Here is a 27933-nt window from a genome sequence, read left to right on the forward strand (position 1 = left end):
TTTAATACATAGAACAAAAAAATCTTTATTTTTGTCAAATGTACAAGTTCATGATTTTGTTAGCATGGTAACAACAAAAATAATTTTAGACAAAAAAATATCCTGAAAGTCTGTATTGTTTTCTCTGTACTTTTGTCAGGAAGAGGAAAATAAAATGTTGAAATCTGGATTAATCTTGAAAACTAACTTTGTATTAGGGCTAGTATAGACATTGTGACACAATTAAGAGGAATATAAAACTAATGTCAGTGAAATTGATTTTGAGTTATTGATGACAACAGGTGATACATTCTACTTTGATTTTAAATATATTTGTGAATATTCTCAGTCATCCAGGTAGATAAACATAATAAAATGAATATTAAATCTGTTCATCTGGACTTACTATTTTTGATAGCGACAGTATCGCGTCTCATCCAAGACGCATCATCAGGCTGACTGATCAGGTGATGAACCATTGACCTGTGACAAACTTGAAACACCTCAAATTTGCCAATCATTCATTTGAGGATAAGGATGTGCTAGTGCTCGACAGAGAACATAAGTGGTTTGAAAGAGGAGTTAAAGAGGCAATACATGTCCGGCAGGAGGAACCTTCGCTCAACAGAGGAGGGGGACTTCGCCACAACCTGTCAAGGACCTACGACGCAGCAATCGGGAAACTACCCCGGCGACTCTCCTGTGACGTCATACCATCAAGTATGTCACAGGTCAATGGTTCATCACCTGATCAGTCAGCCTGATGATGCGTCTTGGATGAGACGCGATACTGTCGCTATCCAGATGAACAGATTTAATATTCATTTTATTATTTTGTTTTTAAAGTTAGAGAATCACTTGTACAGTAAGTGTAATCAAAAGACCAGTTGTAACGGGGTTTGAAAGAATAATGAACAAAAATTGATTTAGAAAATTGCCAACATTAGACTCATTCCTCTTGATTGTGTCACATTTATGTGTTTATGCATTGTTCTTCATGTAAGTAAACACATAATGAATATGTAGGCTGCATAAGTATTACAATGTTTTTCTTGACTGCTATAATTACATTAGATTGCATTTGAAATTAACTTCATCTTAAGCAGGGACTGCCTTTTGAAATCAGAAAAGAGCTGTAGCTGGTTTCTTCAAGAAGAGCTTTAGAAGAGCTGTTTGCACCTGTGGCCTTTAAGGGGTACTACACCCCTGCCCAATTTTGTGCCTATTTTTGCATTTTTCTCAAAAATTATAGCGCATTGGGGACAATTAAGATGTAAATTGTAGGGGCAAGGACTACAACTACTGCACTGGAAATTTTATTTCAGCACAGACAAGAGTTGTGGAGTTACAGTCAAAAATGAGGGAAAACCAATATTTGATCAATAAATCAATAACTACTTGTCTTCCTTGCCCCTATAATATACATAACTTTTGTTATCAGTGTTTTATTACCAATTAGAAATTTTCGCTTGACAAAACCAGAAAGTTTTTACTTACTCTCTAATATTTCGTCCTACACGTCGGAGGACTTCTTCAGATGTGAAACATCTGATCCACTTTCGGAAACTGACTTCCGGTTGTGATTGGTCTTGTATCCAGTCTTTAAAAGTGGGTCATATACGTGACTTAGGAAATAAGTGCCTTCCTCTCTATTCATGGTCTTTGTCCCCCTCTTTCTGATCTCCACGACGTGTAGGACGAAATATTAGAGAGTAAGTAAAAACTTACTGGTTTTGTCTTACAAACCTGATGAATCTATTCACTGAGTGTTTTATTAGTTTTTGAGAAAAATGCAAAAATAGTCACAAATTTATCAATGGGTGTAGTACCACCTTAAGGCATATAGAATTTAACAAGTCATCTAGAGGAGCTATAAATCACTCTTGCAAATGCAACTTAAGAAGAGCAGTAGATGAGTGATTGCTTTCACTCCTCTCAAAAGGCAGTCCCTGCTTTGGTGTGTAATTCCTACTTCACTTCATAATAATTTTAACAAAGTTAAATGAAACCCCGCTGCTCTTCTGGTTGATATAGCTATATTACTCACTCATGGATTTGAAAATTGTGATTGATGAAAGTGTGAAGTTAAAATTGTCATCAACCATTTTATGTTTATACCTGGCCAGGCATGATGCATTAAACTGTTCATAGAAATCCATTCACGTACATGTAGTTGTCACATTGTTTTTTGTTTGTTACACAATGGGCTATTCCATTTGAAATCCATACACCTCTGTCCATGGAAGACTTGACCGTAATCGTTCAAACAGGGATAAAGTCAGTATTTCAAGTTGAGTTACCTGAATGGGTGACCCCATTTGACGTCTACCCTGTGTGAAAGATTAAGGTCATGTCTTCCATAGGGGGTGTATTGAATAGCCCAATGCTTGTATCCTCCTTCATTACCTTCAAATACAGTCTGTCTACTCTGAAGTACAAAGTACCAACACGGGCGCACACATTGTGCCGACTTTAAAGGCACGCATACCTGCAGCAGAGACGCAGCACTACGCACTGTTAACGCGCTGTATACGCGTGCGTTGTCACTTTGTACTTCAGAGCGGACAAACTGTAGTTAATTATATCTGCACACCCTCCCCAAGTCAAATCATTCACAGTATCTACTTTGTAATTAGCAGCAGATATTGCATTTTACATTGTAAATGGATGCAGATTTAGTGCAGTGGAAACTCATCAACATGAAATCTGTTAACATAAAATTCCTAATAACTCAAAATCCTTTTCAAGTCCCAAGTATATATTTTATACATTATAAGACCTGAAAACACAAAAATCCTGTTAACACAATCTATAATCCAAGGCCCTGGCAATTTTGTATTGACAAGGTTCTACTGTATACTGAGTAGATTACTCCCATCATCTACCAGGACAGGTCTTTCGTTTAATTTTTACAAGTGTCAGTTTATGCCCTCTTGTCTTGGAAGAAGGCAGTATAGTCATGGTGAAATGCTGTTGACACAAGAGAGTTTGTACTGTGTATTGCCATGTGTGAAATTTAATCCTCATATTGGATTGTAACACATGGAGACCAAAAAAGACATTTTACTGAATAGCAAAAGGTAAATTGAATGTTTTAGCATGAGCATTTGTGTATGTTTATAGTTGGCGTGCATTATAGGCACAATTTCACACAGAATGCAAATTATAGCAAAAACTTTTATATGTCTGTTCAAGGCAAAATATAAATCTAAAGTTACGCTTGTTTGCCCTCAATGACAGGCAAAACTCTTGTACTGATCTCTTTGTGATGACAGCATTATCAAATATCAAAGTCTTAACACCTAATCCTCTAATTGTTGATCCTGCAGAGAGAACAATTCCTGTTGTCTTTGTGAGGCTCCATTGGGGAACTGATAGGCTGGTATTCGTCGCTCTGCTAGCACTCTTGTAGCCAGATATAATAGTGGAATGAAAGTCACCTTACCACTTAGCCAACACTGCAGAGGATGAAAAAAGGATAGAAATGTCTGGTATAGTTTCACGTCCCACTGTGACTGCAAGAACATCTCATAATGTATAGCTGGTTTTATGTAAGATGAAGTTGCTTTTCTCATGAATTCCTGAGGACCAGTAACCCAGTCAAATTGGTACTTTGACATTTATTTATTTGGAATTTCATTCATTTATAGGAAGCTTGTTCATTGCTATAATTCAGCTATTGATTGGCAGTTAACATAAGATGTTCTTTCGTTCACACAAAAATGTGACTTAAAAATTCTTGCAGATGATCAATAAATACATTTATAAAGTTTTTTGCCATGGGACCCCACAGTTTAAGCTCATGACCCCACAGGTTTGGAATCCCTGATGCTTTGCTGGTATAAGATGTATGTCAACATCAATATTATGAATAGCTGATATTTAGTTTCAGAAAGCATCTCAAGAGGATGTGGAATGTTGCTTCTAGATAATACTTCACATTTAGGTTGTGCAGCCATAACGAACAAGCCATAACTACAGTCAGTCTACTCTGAAGTACAAGTACAGACGCGGACGCAATATTGTGCCGACTTTGAAGGCACGCATACCTGCAGCAGAGACGCAGCACTGTATACGCACGCGTTGTCACTTTGTACTTCAGAGTGGACAAACTGTAATAAGCTAATGCAAAATGCAATAAATACCAACTTCAAATTTTGGCCACCAAAATGTGTGTCCTTTATTAGGTGCTGGCTTTGAATTGACACCCTACTTTATATAAAATCCAAGTTGAATTTTTTGAAAATTTGAAAAAGTAGCTTATTCTCATTATATTTGACCAGTTATAATTGTCAATATCAATGAACGTTACTTACCACCGTCAGCATGGCTCCATGATCAAACTTTGGTTGAAATGAAACAAGCTGTGGGACCTCCCCTGTCTCTCCTCGTATGTACCCACTGCAGTGAAAATAACAACAGAATTATCACATGTAAATAATGATAGAGGCCTTGCATGTGACGTATCATCCCGTAAATATGGCGGACTACTCAAATGCATTCAACAAAAGCATGATTGCAATCTACAGTGACAGTTCGTCTCACACACATAACCCTGCACTACAATCAAATAGGTTGATGACAACATTTGATTGAATGGACTGCACTCCGCCATAACTACGGTGAAGGACACCGGCTCAAATCCTTTGTTTGGAGCCAATTGATAATTTCATGCAGGGCCTCTATAGACCACTTGACATCACTGTTTATCAACAAAGGCGAGGGACTCGTCTATCGATATGCTCGAACGAGCCACTACACTGATCAATGGCTTTCTTGTACTGTATGAAATGTGGCGGGCGATTTAAAATGCACGTGCCCTTAGCAGACTATGATGCGTACGCACATTGCAGGGCAAAGAACAATGTAAATTGTCATAATGCGCACGCATACTGCCGGGCAATGACGTCACATGCCAAGTGGTCTATAGGCAGCTACTGTCATGTACCGAAATTAAATAACATGCATGTAAAACTAGTTGCTCAAAGTTGTTGCCCACTCCTGGGCACATTCATACAAGATGAGATGTACATGCAAGACATTGTACATGTATGTGTTCTCCAAGCAGAGAAGGAGAAAGACTTCTGAGAATGGTGCCTACCATATTCCACTTAATTACTACCGCTTCATTATAGTACCCCTGATGACTTATTCAACATTTATAAGCGCCCCCCTTTTCAGTGAACATTTTGGCAAGCCTGAGAAATTGGATCAACACTCAAAATTTAATCAGAAATTAATGTCAAATTTCAAAATATCTTAACGATGCAAAAGCAAATTAGGTGTCATGTTAAGTTTACATTTTGCACATGATACAGTTAACATTATAGTTGACACCAACCTTGGTATAAGTTCCAGCATAGGATGCAATCTTGTGTTAAACAGTGCTATGAGATTACTGCTGGTAGCACTACTCTGGAATAGAACTGCCAGTCTCTCTCCTGTAGAATCCCATGCCATGTCTTGAATGAGACCACCAGTCCTGGAGATAGAGAGTGGACAAAGAGAAAATATTATTGCTTAGGAATTGTTCATTATAATATACTTACTTATTCTTGTATCATTACTTTGGAAGTTTGGACTTTGAAACAACTCTTAATAAACATAACAAGGTGGTGTGATATTATTAGTTATCCCCTGTTTGTTCATGCAATACAAAAAATATCACTGGTTTTGAGGTCGTATCACACGAGGCCGCAGCCTCAAAACCAGTGATATTTTTCGTATTGCATGAACAGACAGGGGGTAACGAATTTATCATTCAGTAGACATGAATTTAAAATAAATAAATAAATAAATAAATAAATAAATAAATTAATGAAAATGCGCGTGAAATTGGGCAAAAAGTACCAAAAACAGGCTGAAATTAAATAAAGTTATGGAAATTTTGACTATAAAAAAAACTGAATTCAGTTTTTAAACTGAAAATTCTCATGCCTGAATATAGCGCCATTGCCATCGCGAGGCGCACAATTAGCGCAATAGCGAGAGGTAGCGTAATTGCTGTCTCTACCGATCTGCGATCAGCACGGTTTACAATACAACACGGTATGCAGGCCCGCTAATTGCAGGTACTGATAAAGAGCTGAATAATACGGCTATATATTGTACGGTAATTTATGAATGCTAAGATCATATATTACTATGATATTAGACCAATTGGTTTGGATTTTAAAACATCTGAAGTGGAGCCTTTGTTAACCCTGACAATTATGTGTGGTTATATTGAAGCAGATGAATACATGAGAAGGTGTTGGGTGTGCCCATATGTTTCACTTATTAGGGACTGAACTGGGAAACATTTTGAAGACAAGGGAATAGGAAAACAAACAGCATTTAATATTGAAATTGACTGCACAGGTATATCAACTGCAAAACTGCATAATTCACATTGTGGCAATTTTGAGAACAAGATGATAAAAGATTTGCTCATACTTTATAACCACATGATATGGCCCTGTTATACTGTCTTATAACTTTGAAAAGAGTGCATCATGGAGATAAAAGAAAATCAAAAATTCTTTCTAAAAATTTAGAACCAAAATCTAATTTTCACCAAAAATGAGAAGAAACAGTGTTACACTGAGCCTTCAATATAATTGTCTTTTAATTAAAATAAAAAAAGAAAATTTATTCAAATTATTCAAAACCCACATACCTTAATTCTTCATCCTCCATTTCTATCAGCACTTCTGATAGGTCAGCGCATTTAACAGCCGATCGTGCTCCACCAATCACACTGTTTGTTTCAGCAAAACTAAGCGAGTAGATAAATGGTTCTTGGTCTGTGCAGAATAGTAGTAGTTTGCCATCAGGACTCCAGCAAGCAGCCTGGCAGTGGCCTATCAGCTTGGTGTATTTTTCACAAGTCCAGTTATGTGTCTCCCACACTCTGGAGATAATACAAAAGATATACAATTGCAGAATAGTTGGGGTATTTTTGGTAGCATCAAATTCACTTGTTAGTGAATGTTGATAAATAGTTAATTATTCATGTGTTCCAGCAATTATTGTGTACACAGACTTAGCAGCAGAGTACAAAAGAGCGATATTCACAAAGAGGATAACCTCAACTTCAGGGCTGGCTGAGGATATACAGTTTCATTTTATGTGATGCGATCAAGTAAAATCAGTCGGAAATTGGAAATATTTATTTTGAGATCAAGCCAAACAAAGGAAATTCTTTTGTTTCCTCTTGTTTTGAAATCTTATTGCTCATATCTTTGGAACTGGTTGTTCAATTTCAATGCTTTTTACTATCCTATAAGAAACTGAAAATTTGATATTTCCGAGTTCCAACTGATTTTGCTTGATCGCATCACATAAAAGCTGACCCTCTCCCTTTCTATCTGTAACAAAACACGAAGTGGGATAACATAACATTAACAAACATAATTGACATTTTTTAAACTTGTCCATTCCTAACAAAACTAGTTCTGTTGATTTAGGGCTACATCAATCTCTTGGGTTTCTTCCCTTACACAGAACAAATATTAAAATTACCTGAACACTGCTGATGGTGTTGCAGCAAAGAGTCTCGCATTATCAGGTGCCCATCTCAACAATGATACACCACCACCTCCACTTCGTCTCACTGGCACTGCTGTCTCTCTGGGAACATCCCAAACCTTAAGTCAAAGGTATAATGTAGAAGTAATGTAAAAGTGGATTTTCAATACATTTCACATTTGCCATTTCTGCACTCCAAACAACCAGTATGAAAATAATAACGTGCAAATATTATACACATCTTGAATGTTTAGTATAAATGGTAAGAACACTTTCATAAGAATTGTTCCATTGAATGGGACTTTGCCCAGTTGAATGGAACAAATTCATATCTCAAATGAATACATTCTTTACATTGTACCAGAGAAGATGAGAAGAACTCATCTTCTCTGATTGTACGAATAAAAACATTCAATTTGTTTTACATAACTGATATGCAAATTCATCAACATGGGGTTGTAACACGGAGCTTTTGCTCTGGTTGTTTTGTCATTTCTGTTCCCCGGAGTTTATATTATATATTATTTTATGTTATCTGCACCAGTACCAGTATGAAGAAATAAATATGTCCATGTTTCACACAGTGACTACAGTCTCATTCCTGACCCGAAGCTTTCGTGCCTGGTATGGTGAACGCAATGTATTGTGCACTTCGGGATCGCACACAAAATAGCAAAAATGCTAAATATTAATTGACCAATTAAATGACAAGAATCTTTTTAATAATAATATTACCCCATATCTAGAATGGTGACACCTCTCCTATCATAGCAGACATTTACTGTATGTCTCTCTTTGAAGAGAGAAAACCAAGTGTGTTACCACATATAAATGGGTAGAAGATCAGGGCACAAATGGGCATAGTTGCTGATGATAGTCAATCACACAATCAAATGTGGGAGTCATATTTGCCTGTCTTACACACTGCATCTGCCATAGCATATAAGTGCAGTCTTAATATTTTGCATAAATGCATTGGCATGCAATGCTATGTATAATTTGTCAGACATGGACGATGGAAGAATCCCCTCTCATGAGAATTCAAGGAGCATCAGCCCCCACATATCCCATACAAAGTATGGGCAATCCTTTGAACCGCATCTGCTTCTCATTGACCTTACCTGTGTATAATACTCTCAGTACTTACCATAATAGCAGTGTCACTTGGCGATGCCGATGCTAACATGCGCCCTCTTGCATCCCAGGCTAGGCTTGTAATTGGTGAGTGACCACTAAGCTTTAAAATTTGAGCACAGCTCGGAGATGGTCTGCAAAAAGAAATGTATAAACAATCAAATAGTAAGTATGGTAAGCAACAGCCTTCTATATTAGAAGGCATGATATAAATTGTCTTGGGCAATGACGTCATGTTATTTGTGCTCAATTGTCGCCAGCCTTCATTGTGTTACTGGATGTCATTGCCACAGACAATTTCGGTGCCTGGGAAATTTGCTGTTTTGATTTGTTTTTAAGGTCAATACATGAGTTTGTATTAAATAAAACCATTTGTGCTTGATACGGAGAAATTAAGTTTAATCTATGTGGTAAATTAAATATGAGAAAGGTTTTTAACACAAGTCAACACATTTGTGCTTGATAATTATTTTTACTAACATGTAAGGCATAATGTTATGATTGCCGGAGTGTTCATTTAAATGAACTGAACATTTTCCCTGTTAGTTGTTGTCCTAACCAACATGTAGACATCCATATTATATAAGATCACAGAAATATCAACAGGCCTGTGAAATGTATGCAACTGTATTTTTATTTATTTCAACTTCAAACTTAACGATAAAAAGGACAAGCACTGTAGGAAATGGCACTGTCCATCAGAGACAGGTTGCATTCTTATTCGCCCTTTCCTACCAAAACGAGGTTCTCCCTGTAAACGCATGCGCAAAAAGTGCACTTTTATTTCTCATATTTTTCTAGCAACACGCCAGAAGACTTTTGCAAAGCCTACGCGGTAATTAAAACACACGTTTGACAGGCGTACGCACACACTTTGCGGGTAGAACCTTCGTTTTGAGATGATCGTGCAAGGGTCAATAGTGTGTGTTACTTTGATGGTTTATCCATTTGATGGAAGTCCTGAAATATGCCGCAGTCTGTCAGATCTTTGAATCAAAAATATTATCTAAGCCAGCAACTAACTCAAAAGTTATGCTTTATTTTCACACCTTTATTAACGCGGCTGTGTACTCAAGACGTTGTTTCTTTCGCAAAATTGAGTTTTTTTGATATTTGTTACTTTATGTTTTTATAAATACAAGGAAAGAAAATCCAGATTTATAAACTCCAACTGCGCTATTTTATGGATTTTATTTCACTATTTCATTTGTGTTTGCAATTTTAAAAGAGAGAAAATCTTTATTGTATCAGCGAGGTACACGCGCGCAACAACGCATCGCGCTGCGTATCGCGCAATTTGTTAACGCACAGATACGCTAAGCATCCGCGACGCTTATCTGCATGCATGACGCATCCTTTGGAAACACTAATTTCAAGTGGTCAAATGGCTCCGTTTTAGCTGATAAAATGTGGGTTTTTTCAAGTTCTTTCCCTCGATTTGAATATCAAGTTATGAATGGATTTCGCTCAAACTTCTCAACGGGCTGTGGATTTACCCGATGTTCATGTAATATAAGGTAGAAAAACGGAAACTGCCGCATTCTCCTGTGAGATTCGATGAAAGGGCAAAATGTGACCACTTTAAACTTCAACGCCATTATTTCAATGTTCATTTTCTCGGTAAAATGACGATTTAGGTATACGATAACTCAATAAATACAGCATCTATAGGTAAGCAAATATGATCATCGTAAAAAGCATGATCGACTCAAGAAACGGTTTTCTCATTTTTTATATTTTGGTCTATTTCCGATTTTAGGCATCTTGTTGTGCAAATAGGCGTTTAAAAAAGTTCAATTTGATGCCTTATATGGTCAATATCTCAAAAACTAAGGCCAATATCAAAAAAATTTAAAAAAACGTTTTTGGAATGGAGCCTCAAGATTGAGCTAAAAACAAAATAAAATATTTTGGAAAGAGTATTTTTTGTTATGATGTACCTAACAAATATTGCCAAAAACTCACTTTTTGTGATTTTCTTCATAATTGTTGTTTTTACCCCAAATCTGTATTTATATTAAGATTTATTGATGTCTTGCCTTTATAAAAATGTATACTTTTATATGTCTTATTGAATAATTACAAAGTTATTGCACTTTTACTACATGCATGTCTGAGAGTACACAGCCTCCTTAACATTATGAGAAATGAGTTTTTAAAACCATATTTTGTAAAATTAATACTTGAGTCAACAATTTCTGTATTTTGTTGAATCGGCCACATATACTGCTTACCTTGTTGAAAGAGATGTTGGATCCACATGCCATATAAGTATGCATGTCTGGCAAGCTACTGCTAAAACTGATGATGATAATGGTTTCCATGCCATACAAGACACTGAACGCTGGTACTGATGCTTGAGGGTAGGAACTACATCACTAAATATAAACATATAAAATAATGTCTGTTTAATGAAATCATATGGAGAATGATATGAGGCAATAAGTGTAAGTGAAACAATTTCAAATATTAGTCTGTTTCAAGTCTTCATCTCCATAGTGAAAGATGACACTGTTTCACAGGCTCGTAGCCAGGATTCTTTTGTTGGGGTGCAGATTTTCCAAATGTAAACCTTGAGTCCAGTCCTCGTTTATGGAGTTGAGGGTTAGGGTTTAGGGTTCGGGTAGGGCAGTCTTATAATAAGACTAGTAGAGTTGCACCCTATTCGACAATCGCTCCACCTTTTCAAAAGAAATCACATCTATAATTGATTTTTGGAGTATTTGACAGAAAGTTGATGATTTGGGGTATAAAATGTTGACATTTTCGTAAAGCACACAGACTAAGCGGTCACATTGTTGTTGTTGTTAAACATTGATGAACAATGGTGACACATGATTGAATCCCTAATTCAGCTTTGAAAGGATTGTGTGTTGTACACATAGTTAGTGACCGTTCATTATACACAAATAAATATGCACTTTGCATTTTTCTTCCATTTGCTCTGATTGGTTCTTGCTATCTAAGGGTGTATGAATTCTGGAAATATACCTTGCTGATGTGAATATCCTGACAATGTTGTCTTTCCAGCACACAGCGCATTTGTTTGTGTGTGGATGCCATGCAAAGGCACGTATAGCTGACTCATGCCAATCTCTGGTTGGGCTGAATAAGGCTGCTATCTCTTCACTTGACATCTGCAATGAAACAATTACCATATTAATTTATATTATTCTATTTTGAATGTAAACAAAATTATGTATATTGCTGCTACCTATCATGCAGAAAGCTGAATCTTGGTCAGCGATCAAGTTACCACGATAGGAATTGCTTTATTCCGTGTAGAGGTAAATAACTTGTTTTTTGACCAAGATTCTGATCACTGCACCACATCACAGTACATCTTTGCAGGCAGACATTTTGAGACCACGGAACCTAGACAGCTGTTCCACATAAAGAATACTGCTTTCACCACAATTCACATATCACACCCAAACTTGTGTACATTTTAATAACTTTAGTATACAGGTCAATTCTTGCGTGCTAGCACTCACCGAAAGATGTGGATACAGAGAGCCATGTAAAGATGTCAACCACCGAATGAATCCTAAACTGGCACCAGCTACTGATGATGTCCAACTTGAGCCTGCATAGACAAAACAGTCAGAAGTTATTCGTAGGAGAGCATCATGGTGACATGGTGCAAATATGAGCAAACGTATAGATCAAAAGTACTTCCATTTTTAAATCGGTAAAAAGCTACTAAATGAACAATTTTTAATTCAGCACAATTACAGATGTCAGTTCCCCCTAAAAACTTAATGACGGGTTTGATTTGGATGTATAGCACAGCCAAGAAATTACTATCTGACTATTATTTGTTACAAGCAGGTTGTCAAATCAATCATATTTGAAGCAGTTACAGTAAATTGGAGAGACAGGTGCCTTGTTCCATTCAAGCTTTATTAATATAGGCAGGTTATAAAGCACTACTCTGATGCATAACAGTATGAGTTCAAGCCCAAGCAATGTTGTTTAGTTTACTTTCAGGCTAAACATGCTTGGAATTCTCCTCATAATTGTTCTAGGTTGTACCTTGTACAAAAGTTTCAAATCCTTGAATTTGACGTTAACCAGTTTATGGAGTGATTGTGGACCACTGTGGCCAATCTACAACAATCTGTGAAGTGATTGCAGAGGCTTTGTGGTTTGGATTTTAGTGTATGTATTACTTTGGCATTACCCAGTATAAAGCTTAATAGACATCCACAAGTCTGCCAAAGCCTGGAATGTGTCCAGCATGACTTCAGAAGCACTGGTCAGCTTTACTGAAACCTACCATACATCTGGGGTCAATTTCACTCAACCTTGAACCATTCAGTTACGAATACATGTACACAATACTAGACTTAACTTTACGAAGGGTCCCTTTAGTCATTACTTACGAAGTGTACCGTTCGGAAGTAAGTTTAGTGAAATGGAACGTACGACTCGTCGTAAGTTACGAACGATGTCCAGACTTACAAAGCTTCATAAAGTTTAGTGAAATGGACCCAATTGATCTTTTTTCCCTCCCAATATGACTTACCACCTCCTGCTTTGCTAGCAAACTCCTCCAGCATCCCCAAGAAGCCATGTTCACAGTACGCATACCAAGCTTTCTTCCAGGTGGCTACCCGTCCTTCATAAGGCAGGAATGCTGATTGAGCTGCCTCATCTGTTGCTAATGGGAACATCGTCTCAGGGGCCAGATGGACATTGAGGAACTCCATACCCTGAAAAGGGACCAAACATTATTCGCTTGCAACATTATTTACAGTCTGAGTTCAAAATTGTGTGATTGTATCTCTAAAGCTTCTGATCTGTGGGTTTGGGGTGTGAGGATGTTTGTGTGTGCTGTGGTTTTATTGCATCTGAGGACTTTGTTTATATTTTGTGAACATGACCTATCATTTTAGAGACCACACATTTGAATTGTACATTGGTTAAAATATTATATTTGATTTGAATATTTTCTGTAATTTTCTATTGGATACCGGTATATTTGTATTTTTCTTTATCAAAAATATATTAACAACATATTTTGTAATTGATAACACCAATGACATGAATTACTACTGTTCATACATTATTTGGGTGTAAAGGATAATGCTACACTCATTATTTCTATACAATTAGCTTGAAATAGTGCGGTTTATATCATTTTTTTTTCCCAAATATTGTAAGTTGTTCAAATTCAATGTGGAGCGTGTGTGAAGGTGAATGCTATGCATTAAATATGTTATGGTGCTTGACTCATTATTGTGAATAAAGGGCTCATATCATGTGATGTGTTTTAACAAATCACAGTGAGTGATTTTGAATAATGGATTGTAAGGGTAATAGAATTATCAATAATGTATTCATTGTAGATGATTGATGAATAAAATATATATGATATATGAAAAAAAATACACAGTTGATTTTGCTAATCAATACAAATTCTATGCAATTTTAAATAGAATAATCTTAAACATTAATAATGCACTTTTTTATGCTATGGACATTTTGTTTTAACACGTCCGTCTCATTTTCATTTTTCATTTGTGTGTGTGTGGGGGGGGTGCAATAGTATTCCTATACAAGGGAGGACATTGTCATGTTTTCTAAGTACAAAATGAGTTGCAAAATTATCTTATTTTCCATGTGTCATGTGTAGCATTATTTAAAAACAAAAACAAAACACTACCTGTACTCCCTGAGTGAATTTGGCTGGATCTGCATCTGCAGCTGGAGCTGTGACAAGTTCCCCATTCATTTCACATACTGTCACAAAGCCTTGATGAGGTGGGGGACTACATTCAGCTAGTGAACACATCTTCCCTTCCTATATTCTGGACAGATGAGGACCACTTTCTAAATACCTAGATATATTGTGAAAAAAATAAATATTCTGTCGGTCGGTCGGACATCCGGGCATGAACCGGCTGACAATAGCACTGGAGTGAAAACAACATTCGCATTCACTGAACTCTGGAGTGTATCACAAGCTATCACACTATTGTGCCAGGATTGCTCTCTGCAAATAAAAATATGCGATAAGTTGTTTTCACTCCAATGCATGAATGGATGTGACATGGCCCCGACCGAGAGAATACATTTTAAGAAGTATAGGTCTACATGTTACATCATGTTTTTGAGTGCCAATCCTGCCTACGGGATGAAATGTGAGAAAATCAAACTCAGATGAATTATACAGGTACCAAAGTTCACTGTGGAGCCCAGCAAGTAATAGTCATAAGCCATTAACAAGGACTGTCTTTAAAAAAGACAATGCCATGGATAAACAACCTCATCTGTTTCTGATAACAGCCACATGTTAAAGGCCATCACAAGAGGGTCAGTCCATGTCAAATCAACAAATTTTCTGAAAAGTTCCCAGGTGACCCTCTCAGATTTTGATGAAATTCCATCAGAATAATCTTTTGTGGCCACAATGAACCCATACAAAAATTTGGCCTCATAGGCCATGTCGTTTTTGAGAAATGGCTGTTTGAAGTTTGGCCCGGACCCCCCCCCCTTTTTTTGGCACTCGCAAGTGTCATTGGTGATTTTGCCTTTTTGGAGCCATCTAACTATAATGGAGTTGAGTACCAAAGCTGAATTTTTGTTTCTTGGTAGGTCTCATAAGTATGTTTCATGGCTGTAAATTTCAATTCATGTTTTAACTGTCCACAAGGTCAACCATTGGTCAGAAAGAGGGGGGTCTCCGGCAAACTTTCACTCGGACCCAACTATGGTAGCCTGAAACATCATGGCCCTGTTCCTTCCTCGCTAGGGCCATGAATGCCCTACGTACGTAAAAACGGGGCACCGTGAACTCACATCGCGGTGATGACGTCACACTTTTGGCATCTATATATAGGAAGAATTCAAAACACGGTGACGATAACAGTCACAAGTCTGGTCTTTTACATCCTCAAATGTGCTCAAAATTTACGAACATGCACCAAATATGTTTTGTTTAAGTCTCATCTTCACGTGAGGAATGGTAGGAAGTGGTATTTATGAGAAAAAGTGGTATTTTATGTGTACCCTGGACCAGATAGGCTCAGGAGTCTCAGACCTTCGTAAGGAGAAGGACAGTCATGACAGTGGAAATCGTAGTGACGGAGGTGTGAGTACCTCGGGCTACAACTTCGGAAGCTGCCTATATTCCTCCATACAATTATACAATGGTTTGATTAGCTCAAACTTGCTTGTAGGCTCAGATATATACCCATAGACAATGCATCTGTGACATTTGAGTCATATGAGCACATATTTTTGTAGGTATGCTAGGTGAATTCAAATAAAATTTGCCATCAAACTGCGTCATTTTATATATCAAATTAAAGCCCTTGAGTAAACAAAGCCCAAACTGCAAAACCTTTTTTTCATAGCACTTTCCGTAGCAAAGTTACATCTTGTCAAAGATTGACTTTCATCAAAGAGATTCAGCTAGCAAAATTCCCCAAAACGGCATTCGGGGGTGTTTCTAGATCTTAGTTTCATTATGATAGCAGCTTTTTTTAATGGAACTGCTATCAAAATCCCTCTAAAACTCCATGTGCAGACAGGGTCTAATTCTGCATAAAACCGGGCAACATTATTTCTATAGATCTGCTGCGCATTCAAATTGCATTGTATTGCATCGTAATTTCATTTGTGTCTATGCTAATTATGTTTACACAACATGAACTCACATGTTTTCAAGCAAATTCGCCGATAATAGGTGATCAAAAGCGATCGGAATGTTACAAAAGTACAGATCGCATTCAGCTTACTTCATATGAGATGATCTTTGGAAAAATACGGCATAATTTGTCTTGGTGTTTGCGGAATGCCATGCAGTAAAATATTAATACGTTGCGGCAATTCATGATTGACAACTAACAATCGGTGTGTCCTTCGTATCCTCCACTGTCAATTTCTTATTCACTCACTAATCCTCACAAAAGCTTTGTGTTGATTACGTAATGTGTGGAGGCAAATTGCAATAAGTACAATGAAATAATGAGTAGGGCGGGCTCCGAGGCGGGTTTCTTCTTCATCTTACGTAACAGTATTGTTCTCCAAAAAACCGGAAGCTTGTCATTTGGAGCTCTAGCTGAAATACAGCAAGATAATGTAAGATAGTAAATGTAAACCTGTATTTTAGCTAGAGTATCTCGAGCTATCCATGTGCGATTGTCTTATCACCATAAAAAATCATATATTTGGGTCAAGTGAAGTTATACGCCGAACAACTGAATACAAGCACAACGTATGGACCAATATATTTTTGTAAACATTTTAGGCCTATAACAAAATGTATATTTCGTACAAATTGTACAACTATAGTTTCTACCCTATGACCTATAAAAGTTACCTGTTATCAAAGTGTCAGCAAAAAACTGGTCATTGCAAGTATCTTTGATGCTGAAAACTAAGGATATTCACGCAGGGACAGGCCAAAAACCTTACCTCGATCGTAAAATCCAGCTGATGCATGTCATAAATAATTCATTATTCCATTGTGTAAAATGACAGTGATTGTGTCCATGTATTGTTATTGCACCTGCGATCTCGCGCGAGAGCAGTTGTCAAGCTGAATTTATACTCGATCGCTGGATCACTACGTGAATTCGCCTCTCGAAAACCTCTACGAGGTTGTTGCATCGAGCGCGCACTGACTGGCTTAGCAATTATCAAAGTAGTTTTGTAAACCAATCAGGCGAGTCACATTAATTAATACCGTAAAAGGCCGTCGCGTTCATTGATTGGCTTACGATGTCAAAGAATGGCTTTTGCAACCAATCATAATACGGGTTATATGACGCCCGTCGGAAATATTGCATATGTCCACAATGACGTCATGCCCCAGCGCCACGAGGCTCAGGCGGCATAGGAAGCGCAACATGTGACGTACGAGGCTGGGGAAGATACAGGGCTGACAGCCCCATTCAAAATACACGGTTAGCAATTACAAATGGAAAATTAACATACTTGCAGTGGGGTACTTTGTCGAACCCCGACGGTTTTAGAGTAAGATAATTTTGCTTTGACACCACATAACAAATTTAGAATTGTTTGTGAAGATTTCATGATTATATGTAAAATCCAATGGCGACCTCAAAATTGGCGATATCGCTTCCATCACCGCCTGACAAGGCTTGCTTTTCTGCTAAAGCGGGCGAGTGGTATAAAGTCAGTTTCACACCTGTGATTTAATGGAGCACATCCACAGCGCATTTGACAGATAAAAATGAAATGGGCAATTCTGAGCAACGGGATTCCATGAAATGGACGATTATGTAAGTTATTCTACAGGATCGGGAATAATTAACAGCTGGTCTGCTGTATTTGAAGTGCATATTGAAGTTTGTAAGTTTGTGACTCACTGGACTTCGTATGTTAGGCTATTGAAACTTGATGTTGAGTTTAGCGTCCCATTTTTTTCAGCTCATAATGAGGCAACTATTTCATTATTCATTATTTTCAAGGTTTCATTATCAGCGGCCTTTTACCAATGCTCATGCGCTTTTGTTCATTCTAATTGGGTATCGCCAGTCGCAATATAAATAAATGTCACAAACACACATAAACATTTATAAAAGTATAATTATCTTGCTTTTTGTTTTTCAAGTTATAAAACAAACTAAATGTTTTCCGAAGTATAACATGCCAGTCTTCTTCACTCCAATTTGTACTAACCTCTCCGTATACATTTGAGGATAGGGAGGGGGGAGGATTGACTCATTAACAATCATGCACATTATGAAATAAATTTTTGGCACCAGTTTGTCAAAACTAGGTCTTTCCCAGTTAAATTATTTACAACATCAACAATGTCCATCTGGTAAAAATATTTTGGCTAAGTTGATTTCTCATCTAGTCTACTCTGGTATCCCAAAGGTATAATTGAAATAATTGGATAGAACAAGGGTCAAAAACCTGTATATTTTTAATGCTAAAATATTCAGATGGATTCATCTAATAGTTCTCAAGGCTTTCTATAGTTTTTGAAGGGTTCAAATACAAAAAAAGGGTTAAAAAATTTTGCAGAACAAATTTTCTTTCTGGTTTAGTAGTAATTTGCAAAATAATGAATTATTTTCAGATTTTACATCTCAAACGCGGTGGTTCTTATTTTGCAAAAGTCTGAAAATCCATGCTCCTAACCCTTAAAATGGTTCAGTTGGATGAAAAACTTAACCTGTAAAATTTTCAGACACATTGAATAATGTTTAGAGGTAGCTCAACGACCTCAAACTTGGTCGTGAATAACGATGACTAAGCAGAAAAGTGGTCATCGGTCATTTTAGAGCAATTTTAAGGGGTTATATTTTCAAAACAGAGTCTCTCATAATGCTCTGATCTTAGTAAGGGCATTTACAGTAACTCCCTTACCAAACCCGAATGCAATTATTGCATTCAGAATGCATTCGGAATGCATTCGTATCTTACCATTGTGGTAGTGATGTGGCCTTTTGTGGTATTTTGCATTTGAATGCATTGAATGCAACAGACCACAAAATTTTAATCCTTTGAATGCAATATCTACATTTTTGTGGTATTTTTGCATTCGGATCTGACAACTAAGGACTTAGACTATTTTCAACAAAAATCTTTGCATTCGTGTTGCATTCGGTTGCATTCTAATCCAACCACAAATGATGATCACATGTTCATCACATGTTTTTTTCAAATTATGCTACAAAAGTGGCAGTTGATACTGGCAGTTATAGTCTCCACTAGCTTCCTGGTTGTATGGATGTAGCTGGATGTGAGCTGCTGGTATTGTGATATTACCACAGGAAATGTTTGGTTTTTTGTGAATAAAATACATACCAAGGCTCTGGACTATATTTAGATCAATGTGCAGTTAGTATAGGAAATGGTAATTACAACAGTACTCCAAGAGGAGAATATTCATGAATCTAACAATTAAGGTAAGCTTATAAGCTTATATAAATGGTCATTGTGGCATCAAAGTATTCTAGCCAGGTTTTGGTGGCATATAGCTATGGGTTAATCCTGTTGAAATTTACAGTTTTGTAATATTATGCCACATGTAATCCAGGTGTATAGTATCTGTTCTACATGTATCTCTGACGTATGCTGTACATAGAGTACATATGTATGTACATACGTATACATATAACGTAGTACAAGCAAGTAAGTGAGAATAAATTGGTACACTTTACCCGGACACTTTATAGTTCTTTGGGGCTGTGCAATATAATTATGAGCCCTGGTGGGAGGGTAAAATGGGGGGGGGCAAGAAAGTTTTGGCAAGATGAAAGAGGGGGGGCGAAAGCAAGGGGGGGGGGCAATTTTTGGCACACATTTATGGGGTGCCTTTTGAATAAAACGCTTGGAAACACTTAAATATGCAAATCCTGCTAGCTGCACTCGCAACATGTATCTATAGACCATTAATAAGGTCTGCAAATTGGGATCCCAAAAATTTGGCATGATGTGCAAGGAGGGGCAAAGATTTTTTGGCAGGCCGAGGCGGGACAAGCAATTTTGGCAGGACGAGAGGGGAGCAAGCAATTTTTGGAGTGCTGTTTGAAATTTTACCCCTGGGGGCTTATAATTATTGCAATCCCTTACTAATACATTTCAATTGTATTTCGATTTTGTAGATGTACGTACGGCCTCCATGTGTGATTGCCACACAGTGTGCGATTACGAGGGCTTGGAGGATCACCATACAGTGTGTGCCAATTAAACCTCCCACAGCGGAGGATTATTTGCCACACAGTGTGTCTGGAATCCCATCAAGGCTTGAGGATCACCACACGTGTGCGGCAGACAATTGCCACTCAGTGTGCTGGAATCCTTAGGGCTTGGTGTGTGGCTAACCTCCAACATCGGATCGCCACACAGAATTTCCACATACCAAGACATAGCCCTATGTATAATCTTCCATACTCAATTGTTAATTGTATTTATCATAAATGTGAAAATCATGAATTGAATTGCAAATGGGATTAATGGGTGGCTCCATTTGAAATCTACACCTTGTGTGGGAGATCATGGTATATGTCTCTTCCATAGGGGATTTATGGATTTCAACTGGAATCACCCTTTGCAAAAATGTACTTTTATTTCATAATTTTATATGAAGTAAAATAGATAAGAGAATACATGTAGGATCAACAAATATAGTAGATCTTGAGTGTCTTAAAAGCAGGCTTGGGTGATTGTTAAAAATAACAGATATTGATTAATTTTTTAATTATTTTTGATTAATCAAAATATCACCCAAACCTGCTTTAAAGCATCAAGCAAACGTGCTTGATGCAAAAATGCATGAAACAAGGTAAGCTTTTTCTCAATCTTCCTACATAGGCCTATGCATAAAACGTTAGTTTCCATCATTTCCATGAATGCAACAGGAGACTGAATGCAATTATTGTGGTATTAGCATTTGCTCGAATGCATTCGAATGCATTCGAATGCAATTATTGTGGTATTAGCATTTGCTCTGAATGCATTCCGAATGCATTCGACGAATGCATTCCGAATGCATTCCGAATGCATTCAGAGCTCATTTAAATATTTTGTGCATATTGAGGGCAACTCGAATGCTATTTTGCATTCGGAATGCATTCGACAACAAAAGCTAAGCATGGTGACCTTATGGTTGTGGTTATATAGGTTGTGGTTGTTAGGATTCATAATGCATTCTACCACAATGCTGCCGAATGCATTAAGAATGCAACAGGAATGCATTCAAGTTTGGTAAGGGCTAGTTCAACATATAAATAACAACAGATGTGTTTTATGTAGCTCCATTATTGTTTAAAAGTCTAGTAAACATGGCACTTTGTCATGTTTGTGTTGTGAGAATCTCTAAATAGTGGTTGCCGGGCATTTAAGAGCAACTTTAGGGGAGCATATTTTAAAAACGATGTATTTCTTGATGCTCCAAATTTGGAAATGTAATAACAGTAACTAGTGATATGTATAAATAATAAAAGATTTCTTGTATGTGCTTCCATTTTTGTTTTACACTCCACCAAACATGGCACTTTGCGCCATGAAAACTGCAAAATACAGTTTGTCGGGTATTTTAGAGCAACTTTAGAGGGGCACATTTTCAAAATGGAGCATTTCTGGATGCTCAATCATTGGAAATACAATAACAGTAATTGGTTTAGTATAATTAATTAAAAGTGATTACCTGTGTGTACTTGCATTGTTGCTTTAAACTCCACCAAACATGGCATTTTGGGTTGTGAGGACAAAATTCTAGCGCCTACCTTTCGAGCAATTAATATCCTTTTAATAAATAATATATGTCTCTTGATGCCAAGTCTTTACATTAAGAATAACTACCAGAGATATATATTTGCATGGCTGACTTGAATCAGTAAAGTTCATGGAGTTGCTCTCAAGGTGGACTTCTTGCTGTCAGGAAAGCAGCGTCGATGTTCAGACACAACTTGCAGCAGGAACTGCAACTGGTCTTCGTTATGCGTAATTTTCCGGTTGAACTCCTGTACCAGTGCTACTGCTCGCTCCGCATTGTCATTTGTCACTCGTATGTTGCTGATGAGCTGCTCCCCTTTGATATAGTCATCTCTGCTGGACCAGGTTTCTGGATCGTGATCTAAAAACTCAGCTGGAATTCCCAACTTATCCAAGATTCCTCTGGTGTTTTGCGTGACGAAGTCTTGCAATGTACTTTCCTGTATGAGCCTTGAAGCAACTTTGATGCGCTTTAGTGGTTCACTTTCACCCTCTCTGTCATGAAGCGACTTGACCATCTCGCGTTTTGTAGCTGCTGAAACATCGCGATCGAAGAACGCAAGGCCAACTAATTGCTCTGAAAGATACCAGAGGTGAAGTCCTAACTTGGCAGATGTGGCCTTGGAGACATTTGCATGGCTGTCTTGATAAGTCTGCTGGTCCTTCAGCAACTGGAGGTCGTTACGAGGAGCACAGGCAGCAAGTGGTGCAGTAAACCATGCTTTAAGATAGATGGACACCGTAAACAAACAAAATTCTCGAAGGCCTTTCTCTTCATGGCGTGTTAGCTGGAATTGGCCTCTGAACATCCATACTTTCAAAGCATAAATCACCTAAAGTTGACATCCAGCGAGCATGGTGCATTGGACCAGGGGCCATGAATCTGATCCCACGAGGGGGAATGCCTCCCAAAAATATAATGGAAAGCTCTAACATCTCCTGGTAATCATCCCTAGGCTGATGATCTTCTACATGTAGGTGTGTCTTGGCAAACTGGATGATTTCATGCCTTATGGGATTGATAACCTTTTCTACCTCGTCTTGCTCACTGCCACTTGAGTACTTGCTTTGATCAAGAAATTCCCACTGTTGCTTGAACCGCTTAAATATGGGCACTTCAGGGCTTGATGTTGGTCCTAGCTGGTCCTAGGAGAGTGATGAATGCAGCACCAGCAATGAGTTCCAATATGTGGTGCCGGCAAGCAAAGTAGAGCAGGTCTTTCTTGAGTTTCTGCTCAATAAGCACACATGCTCCTGAGTGGCAACCTGTATTAGAAGATGTGGTGTCAAAACTCAGGCCGACTACCCGATCTTGCAAGTTCCAGTCTTCTAGTGAATTAAATACTGATGTAGCTTGGCCCTCTCCAGTCCCTGTTGTTCTGGCTATGCTCAAGAGCTGGGATACACCATTACCAGAGACTACAATGTAGTACAGGGAGACGGTCGACATGATCTGAGCCAGTTAGGTCTGCCATTAGTTTTCCATCCCAGTGAACAACAAGTGGTACATTGGCATGAAACTCCTCCTTTAATGCTTTGGCCCTTTCACTACGATGGTGTTCGCGTTGACGTTTTATAGTGCTGCGATTCAGAGCCAGCTCATCAACATCATGGCCAAGACTTTGAGCAGTTGCTGTCAGGATGTATGCCGCCTTTCTGTCACTGGTATTGGTACGGTCAAGTGCAGCTGATACTGAGGGAGAAACGATATTGACTGTCCCACGTGATTTCTTTGCTGGAGTACAAGAAACAGAATCGGCAGTACTTGGACCTGCAATGTCATCATCATCACTACTTGTACTCAAGACCGCACTTGTCGATGCCACTTCCTTTTCTACTTGTGCTTGCTGATGTCTTGCTTGAAAAGCTAAAGATCGCTTAGCTATACGTGCCTCCAACTTTGAATGGACTTCATCTACCGATCCAATGGATCCCTTACGTCCTGGCTCTCGCTGCGCTTGGAGGAAGTCACGATCTTCCTGGATCTTGATAAGTGAAAGAGCATCAGTATGTGCCACATCAAATAGATTGTTCATCCCTTCCACAAAGTTGTTAACAATCTGCTGTTGCCTTTTTGTCTTGCGTGTTTTATTTTTCTTAATTGCGATCCACTGTGAATATAACTTTTCCAGCATTGTTATGCAATTGTCATTACGACGCATCGGGATCCTTGCTTTGTCCCAGAAAGTAGACACTTGATCAATCACTAATACAGCGGATTGTCTAATTGTTTCCTTCTTATGGAGGTGAAGATGGAGGAACAGACGTAACACATCTGCTTTAGAGGGCAGCTTTGTACCAACTAACTCAGTTATAGGCTGTCCAAGCAGATACAGTTCTGTTTTGGCTCTTGTAGAAACTGAAGCCATATTGACTCACTATAATAAAAGTGAAAGCAAAGAGTCAATAATAATAAATATTATTATAAATAAACAAATGAATGAATGTTTGTACAATTCTCAATATGGCCCTAGATTACTATAACATGTCCCTGATTATACCATCAATATAGACCTCCTTTTTGATGTAATAATGTGTGCACATACACATAATATAGGGATCTATCGTATAGAGTGAACCCATTGGCCATTCCCCACAGTTAGCACAGTTATAGATTGGCTTGATAAGCTTTACTATTTTGTAGGCCTATTACACATTATTCTTTTAAATAATAATTAATATAGGGACCTACAAAAGTTTTTGTATAAATTTAATAGCTAAAACACTCACCACTTGTAAGAATCAGGATGCGTTGTCAGTATATAGTATAAACAATCACTTGCTCTTCAAGAGATGAGCATCACACTATGTAGTATAAACTTCTTGAGAAAGATGAGGAGTGAGCAAAGAGCACATGGTTGGCACATTGCCAAGGGCTCTCACTGACCTGAGGGATGATCTACACACACCTCACTGATGATCTCATGCCTCAGGGATGATCCTGGCATGCCTTTGGCTCTGTGTCATCCACTTAAGGCTGACATTCTCTAAGTTATGGACAAACTTTCAGGTTTCAAGGTAAATTAGACATGGCACAAGGTGCCATGTTTGGTGCAGTATAAAACAACTATGGAAGTAGACACAGGTAATATCAATATTACTTATATATTTACCAAGTTACTGATATTGCAATTCCAAAGATTGAGCATAACGAAATGCACCATTTCGAAAATATACCATTCTAAAGTTGCTCTAAAATGCGTGACAGCCTGTATTTATAGGTTCTCATGGCACAAAGTGCCATGTTTGGTGGAGTGTAAAACAACAAATGAAGTACATACAAGATTTCTTTTATTATTTACACATTTCACTAGTTACTGTTATTACATTTCCAAAATTGGAGCATCAAGAAATACATAGTTTTTAAAATATGCTCCCCTAAAGTTGCTCTTAAATGCCCGACAACCACTATTTAGAGATTTTCACGGCACAAAGTGCCATGTTTACTAGACTTTTAAACAATAATGGAGCTACATAAAACACATCTGTTGTTATTTATATGTTGAACTAGTTACTGTAAATGCCCTTACTAAGATCAGAGCATTATGAGAGACTCTGTTTTGAAAATATAACCCCTTAAAATTGCTCTAAAATGACCGATGACCACTTTTTTGCTTAGTCATCGTTAGTCACGACCAAGTTTGAGGTCGTTGAGCTACCTCTAAACATTATTCAATGTGTCTGAAAATTTTACAGGTTAAGTTTTTCATCCAACTGAACCATTTTAAGGGTTAGGAGCATGGATTTTCAGACTTTTGCAAAATAGTGGACGCTAAACTCAGAAATCAAGTTTCAAGTGCCTTATGTGTAATTGATATTATAGGAAGCTTAAATTGGCACGCTCTCATGCAATGTATCCGTCTCTTCCGAACATATATATGGACGTTCAGGGCAAGTCATACTGAAGTATGACTTGCCCACACAGTCACAGACAGGGTATAAGGCTAATGAAAGTTGACTCCCAGTTTCCCGTTACCCGACTCGGTCAGAAAAAATGCCGATCAAATATTTCATTATTTTCCATTATTTCATTATTTCACATTTTTCAAGTTTTTAAGAAAAAAAGGATAGTTTTAATGTCATCTTTCACGTCCGACACGTATTTTAAGCACTTTTACGCCGACCCTGACCGGTCCGAATAGTCTTTTAAAGCGCTGGGTTAAACTACGTGGTAAAATGGCGATATCGTAGAGGCGCATTTACTGGAGACTAGCAATTCCCTGCATCTAAGTTTCTCCTACCACTAAATGGATAGACCGAACACAAAGAGAGGCAGCCAAGTTCGCGGGAACCAGCGTATGAACAAAAGCATTTCTACCGTGCACAACATCAAAATAAATAAAATAAATAAAATTTGAAGTCAAATTTATTCTGCTTTTCTTACAAATATATGTATTTAATAAAATAAACTTATAAATAAAATGATTTATTTGTCAATTTCTTGCATGGTTGTTTTATTATTAACACGTGCACCCTGTGATGATTTTTACCAGCAACCTCCATGTGAGCGTTCAATTGTCAAATTTAGTTTATTTCTGCTTTCAATTTTGTTTATTTGTTCATTTTGACTGTGACAATTTACTTTCCCCTACTGGTGTTTTTTGATAAATATGTTAATTTGAAGATTCCAAAGAAGATGTGCTTAATTAAAATTTGTTTTGAAGACTAAGTTGGTAAAATATTTGAGTGAAGCATGGTCATTACTATAGTCTATATTTTATTATTTTATTTGGGCCTCAAAACATAGCATTCCGTAATTAACTTTGCACCGATAATGAAAGTTTGAAAATAATGAATAATGAATAATGAAACAGTCACCTACCCAGTCATGAAAAACTATGTAACGGGAAACTGGGGATCAACTTTCATTAGCCTAAAGTGAAGTATAGAAAACATATTTAAAATTAACTACATTTTCTTTCTTCGGCCAGTTGTTTTAAATTTCTATGTAAATATGCATTGACATTGTCGGCGAATTTCGCTGACTAGCAAATGTGTTAACTGAGGTTTGCCTGGCCGGATACCTAATTTTTGGCACCAGGGGACCCAAAATGGCAAAATCACACTTGACTTGCGGTTGAATAAATTACCAACTTATCAATAAGCTTATCAATATGCTTATAAATTGTATATCCTGTCTTGCAGATTCCACGTATGTTGAAATATCGGTTCCAATTGTTTACCTGCTTCTTGCCTACCTCGTCCAAGTGTGATTTGAAAGAATATTCACGTGGATTTCTCCACTTCCACTTTGGTAAAATTCAGATTCGCAATTTCAATTTTGGCTGGTATCAGCAGCTCGTCGCCCATATGCGATTGGATATTCCTTTTTCACGACTTTAAGCACCGCCACTGCACTGACGTATAGAGACTCCTGAGCATATCAGCTCATATAGCTTCATATCTGGTCCAGAGAAGCTCAGAGACTCCTGAGCATACCTGGTCCAGGGTACCATCATGCAGTTATTGTTAACTACATGTATGCACACAACACAGGGGCACTCACAATAAGCAATTGAACCCTACTGGTAGCCCTGTATCGTAGCTATTGGGGATGAACTAGTTATCATATATATCAAAAAGTATAAAAGCTATGATTTTAGTACTTTCTCTCTGTTTCAATTACTTATTCTTTTCCAAATATCTGAATCTTCAACCCGGTACAAGCTTTAATAACGGGGGAACATACATTTTTATTAAAAAGAAATCCTACCATCTATCCAAACTCACCGTGTTATTCCAATGCACATTTTACTTCACCGGGCAGCCATTTTTTGATCGTGTTTTGAAGATTGGCGTCATAAAACCGTCATAGGTACAAATTTAGTACTTTCTGTCAATCAATTATGGTTTATTCTCTACATGTCAATCTTTAAATAATTGGCATAGTCCTTATAATAACGGTACTCCGCCTTGATGAGTAAATGACAGCAAACAGCTGCAAACCAGTGAAAAATATCCCGTTCGTACATGTCAATAGAGTCATTATCGATTGGATTAGTCGTCCGTAGCGGACAATTCGGTCGCTCATTGGATCAATATTATCAGGTGGTAATAAATTTGCATTGGACAATAGATTACTATATAATGGTTTAGAACTGAATATAT

General features: G+C 37.6%; 1 protein-coding gene across 2 annotated transcripts; it reads right to left on the reverse strand.

The window, feature by feature from the left end:
- On the reverse strand, positions 1-27127 carry LOC140151551 (aladin-like). 2 transcript variants are annotated; one of them, XM_072173936.1, is made up of 12 exons: positions 27009-27127; positions 14291-14465; positions 13151-13337; positions 12117-12208; positions 11614-11759; positions 10857-11000; positions 8636-8756; positions 7483-7607; positions 6638-6871; positions 5321-5461; positions 4296-4380; positions 1-3437 (listed from the first exon to the last, which is right to left on the reverse strand). In XM_072173936.1, exons 2-12 carry the CDS (start codon positions 14417-14419, stop codon positions 3282-3284), a joined length of 1560 nt encoding a protein of 519 aa, XP_072030037.1. In that variant the 5' UTR covers positions 14420-14465; positions 27009-27127; the 3' UTR covers positions 1-3281. The 2 variants fall into 2 exon arrangements, with proteins under 2 accessions (XP_072030037.1, XP_072030038.1); XM_072173937.1 differs by having other exon boundaries at positions 27024-27126.
- Between the last annotated feature and the right edge of the window lie 806 nt (positions 27128-27933).

Source organism: Amphiura filiformis, chromosome 4 (genome assembly GCF_039555335.1).
Source record: "Amphiura filiformis chromosome 4, Afil_fr2py, whole genome shotgun sequence".
In the NCBI taxonomy this organism is placed as follows: Eukaryota; Metazoa; Echinodermata; class Ophiuroidea; order Amphilepidida; family Amphiuridae; genus Amphiura; species Amphiura filiformis.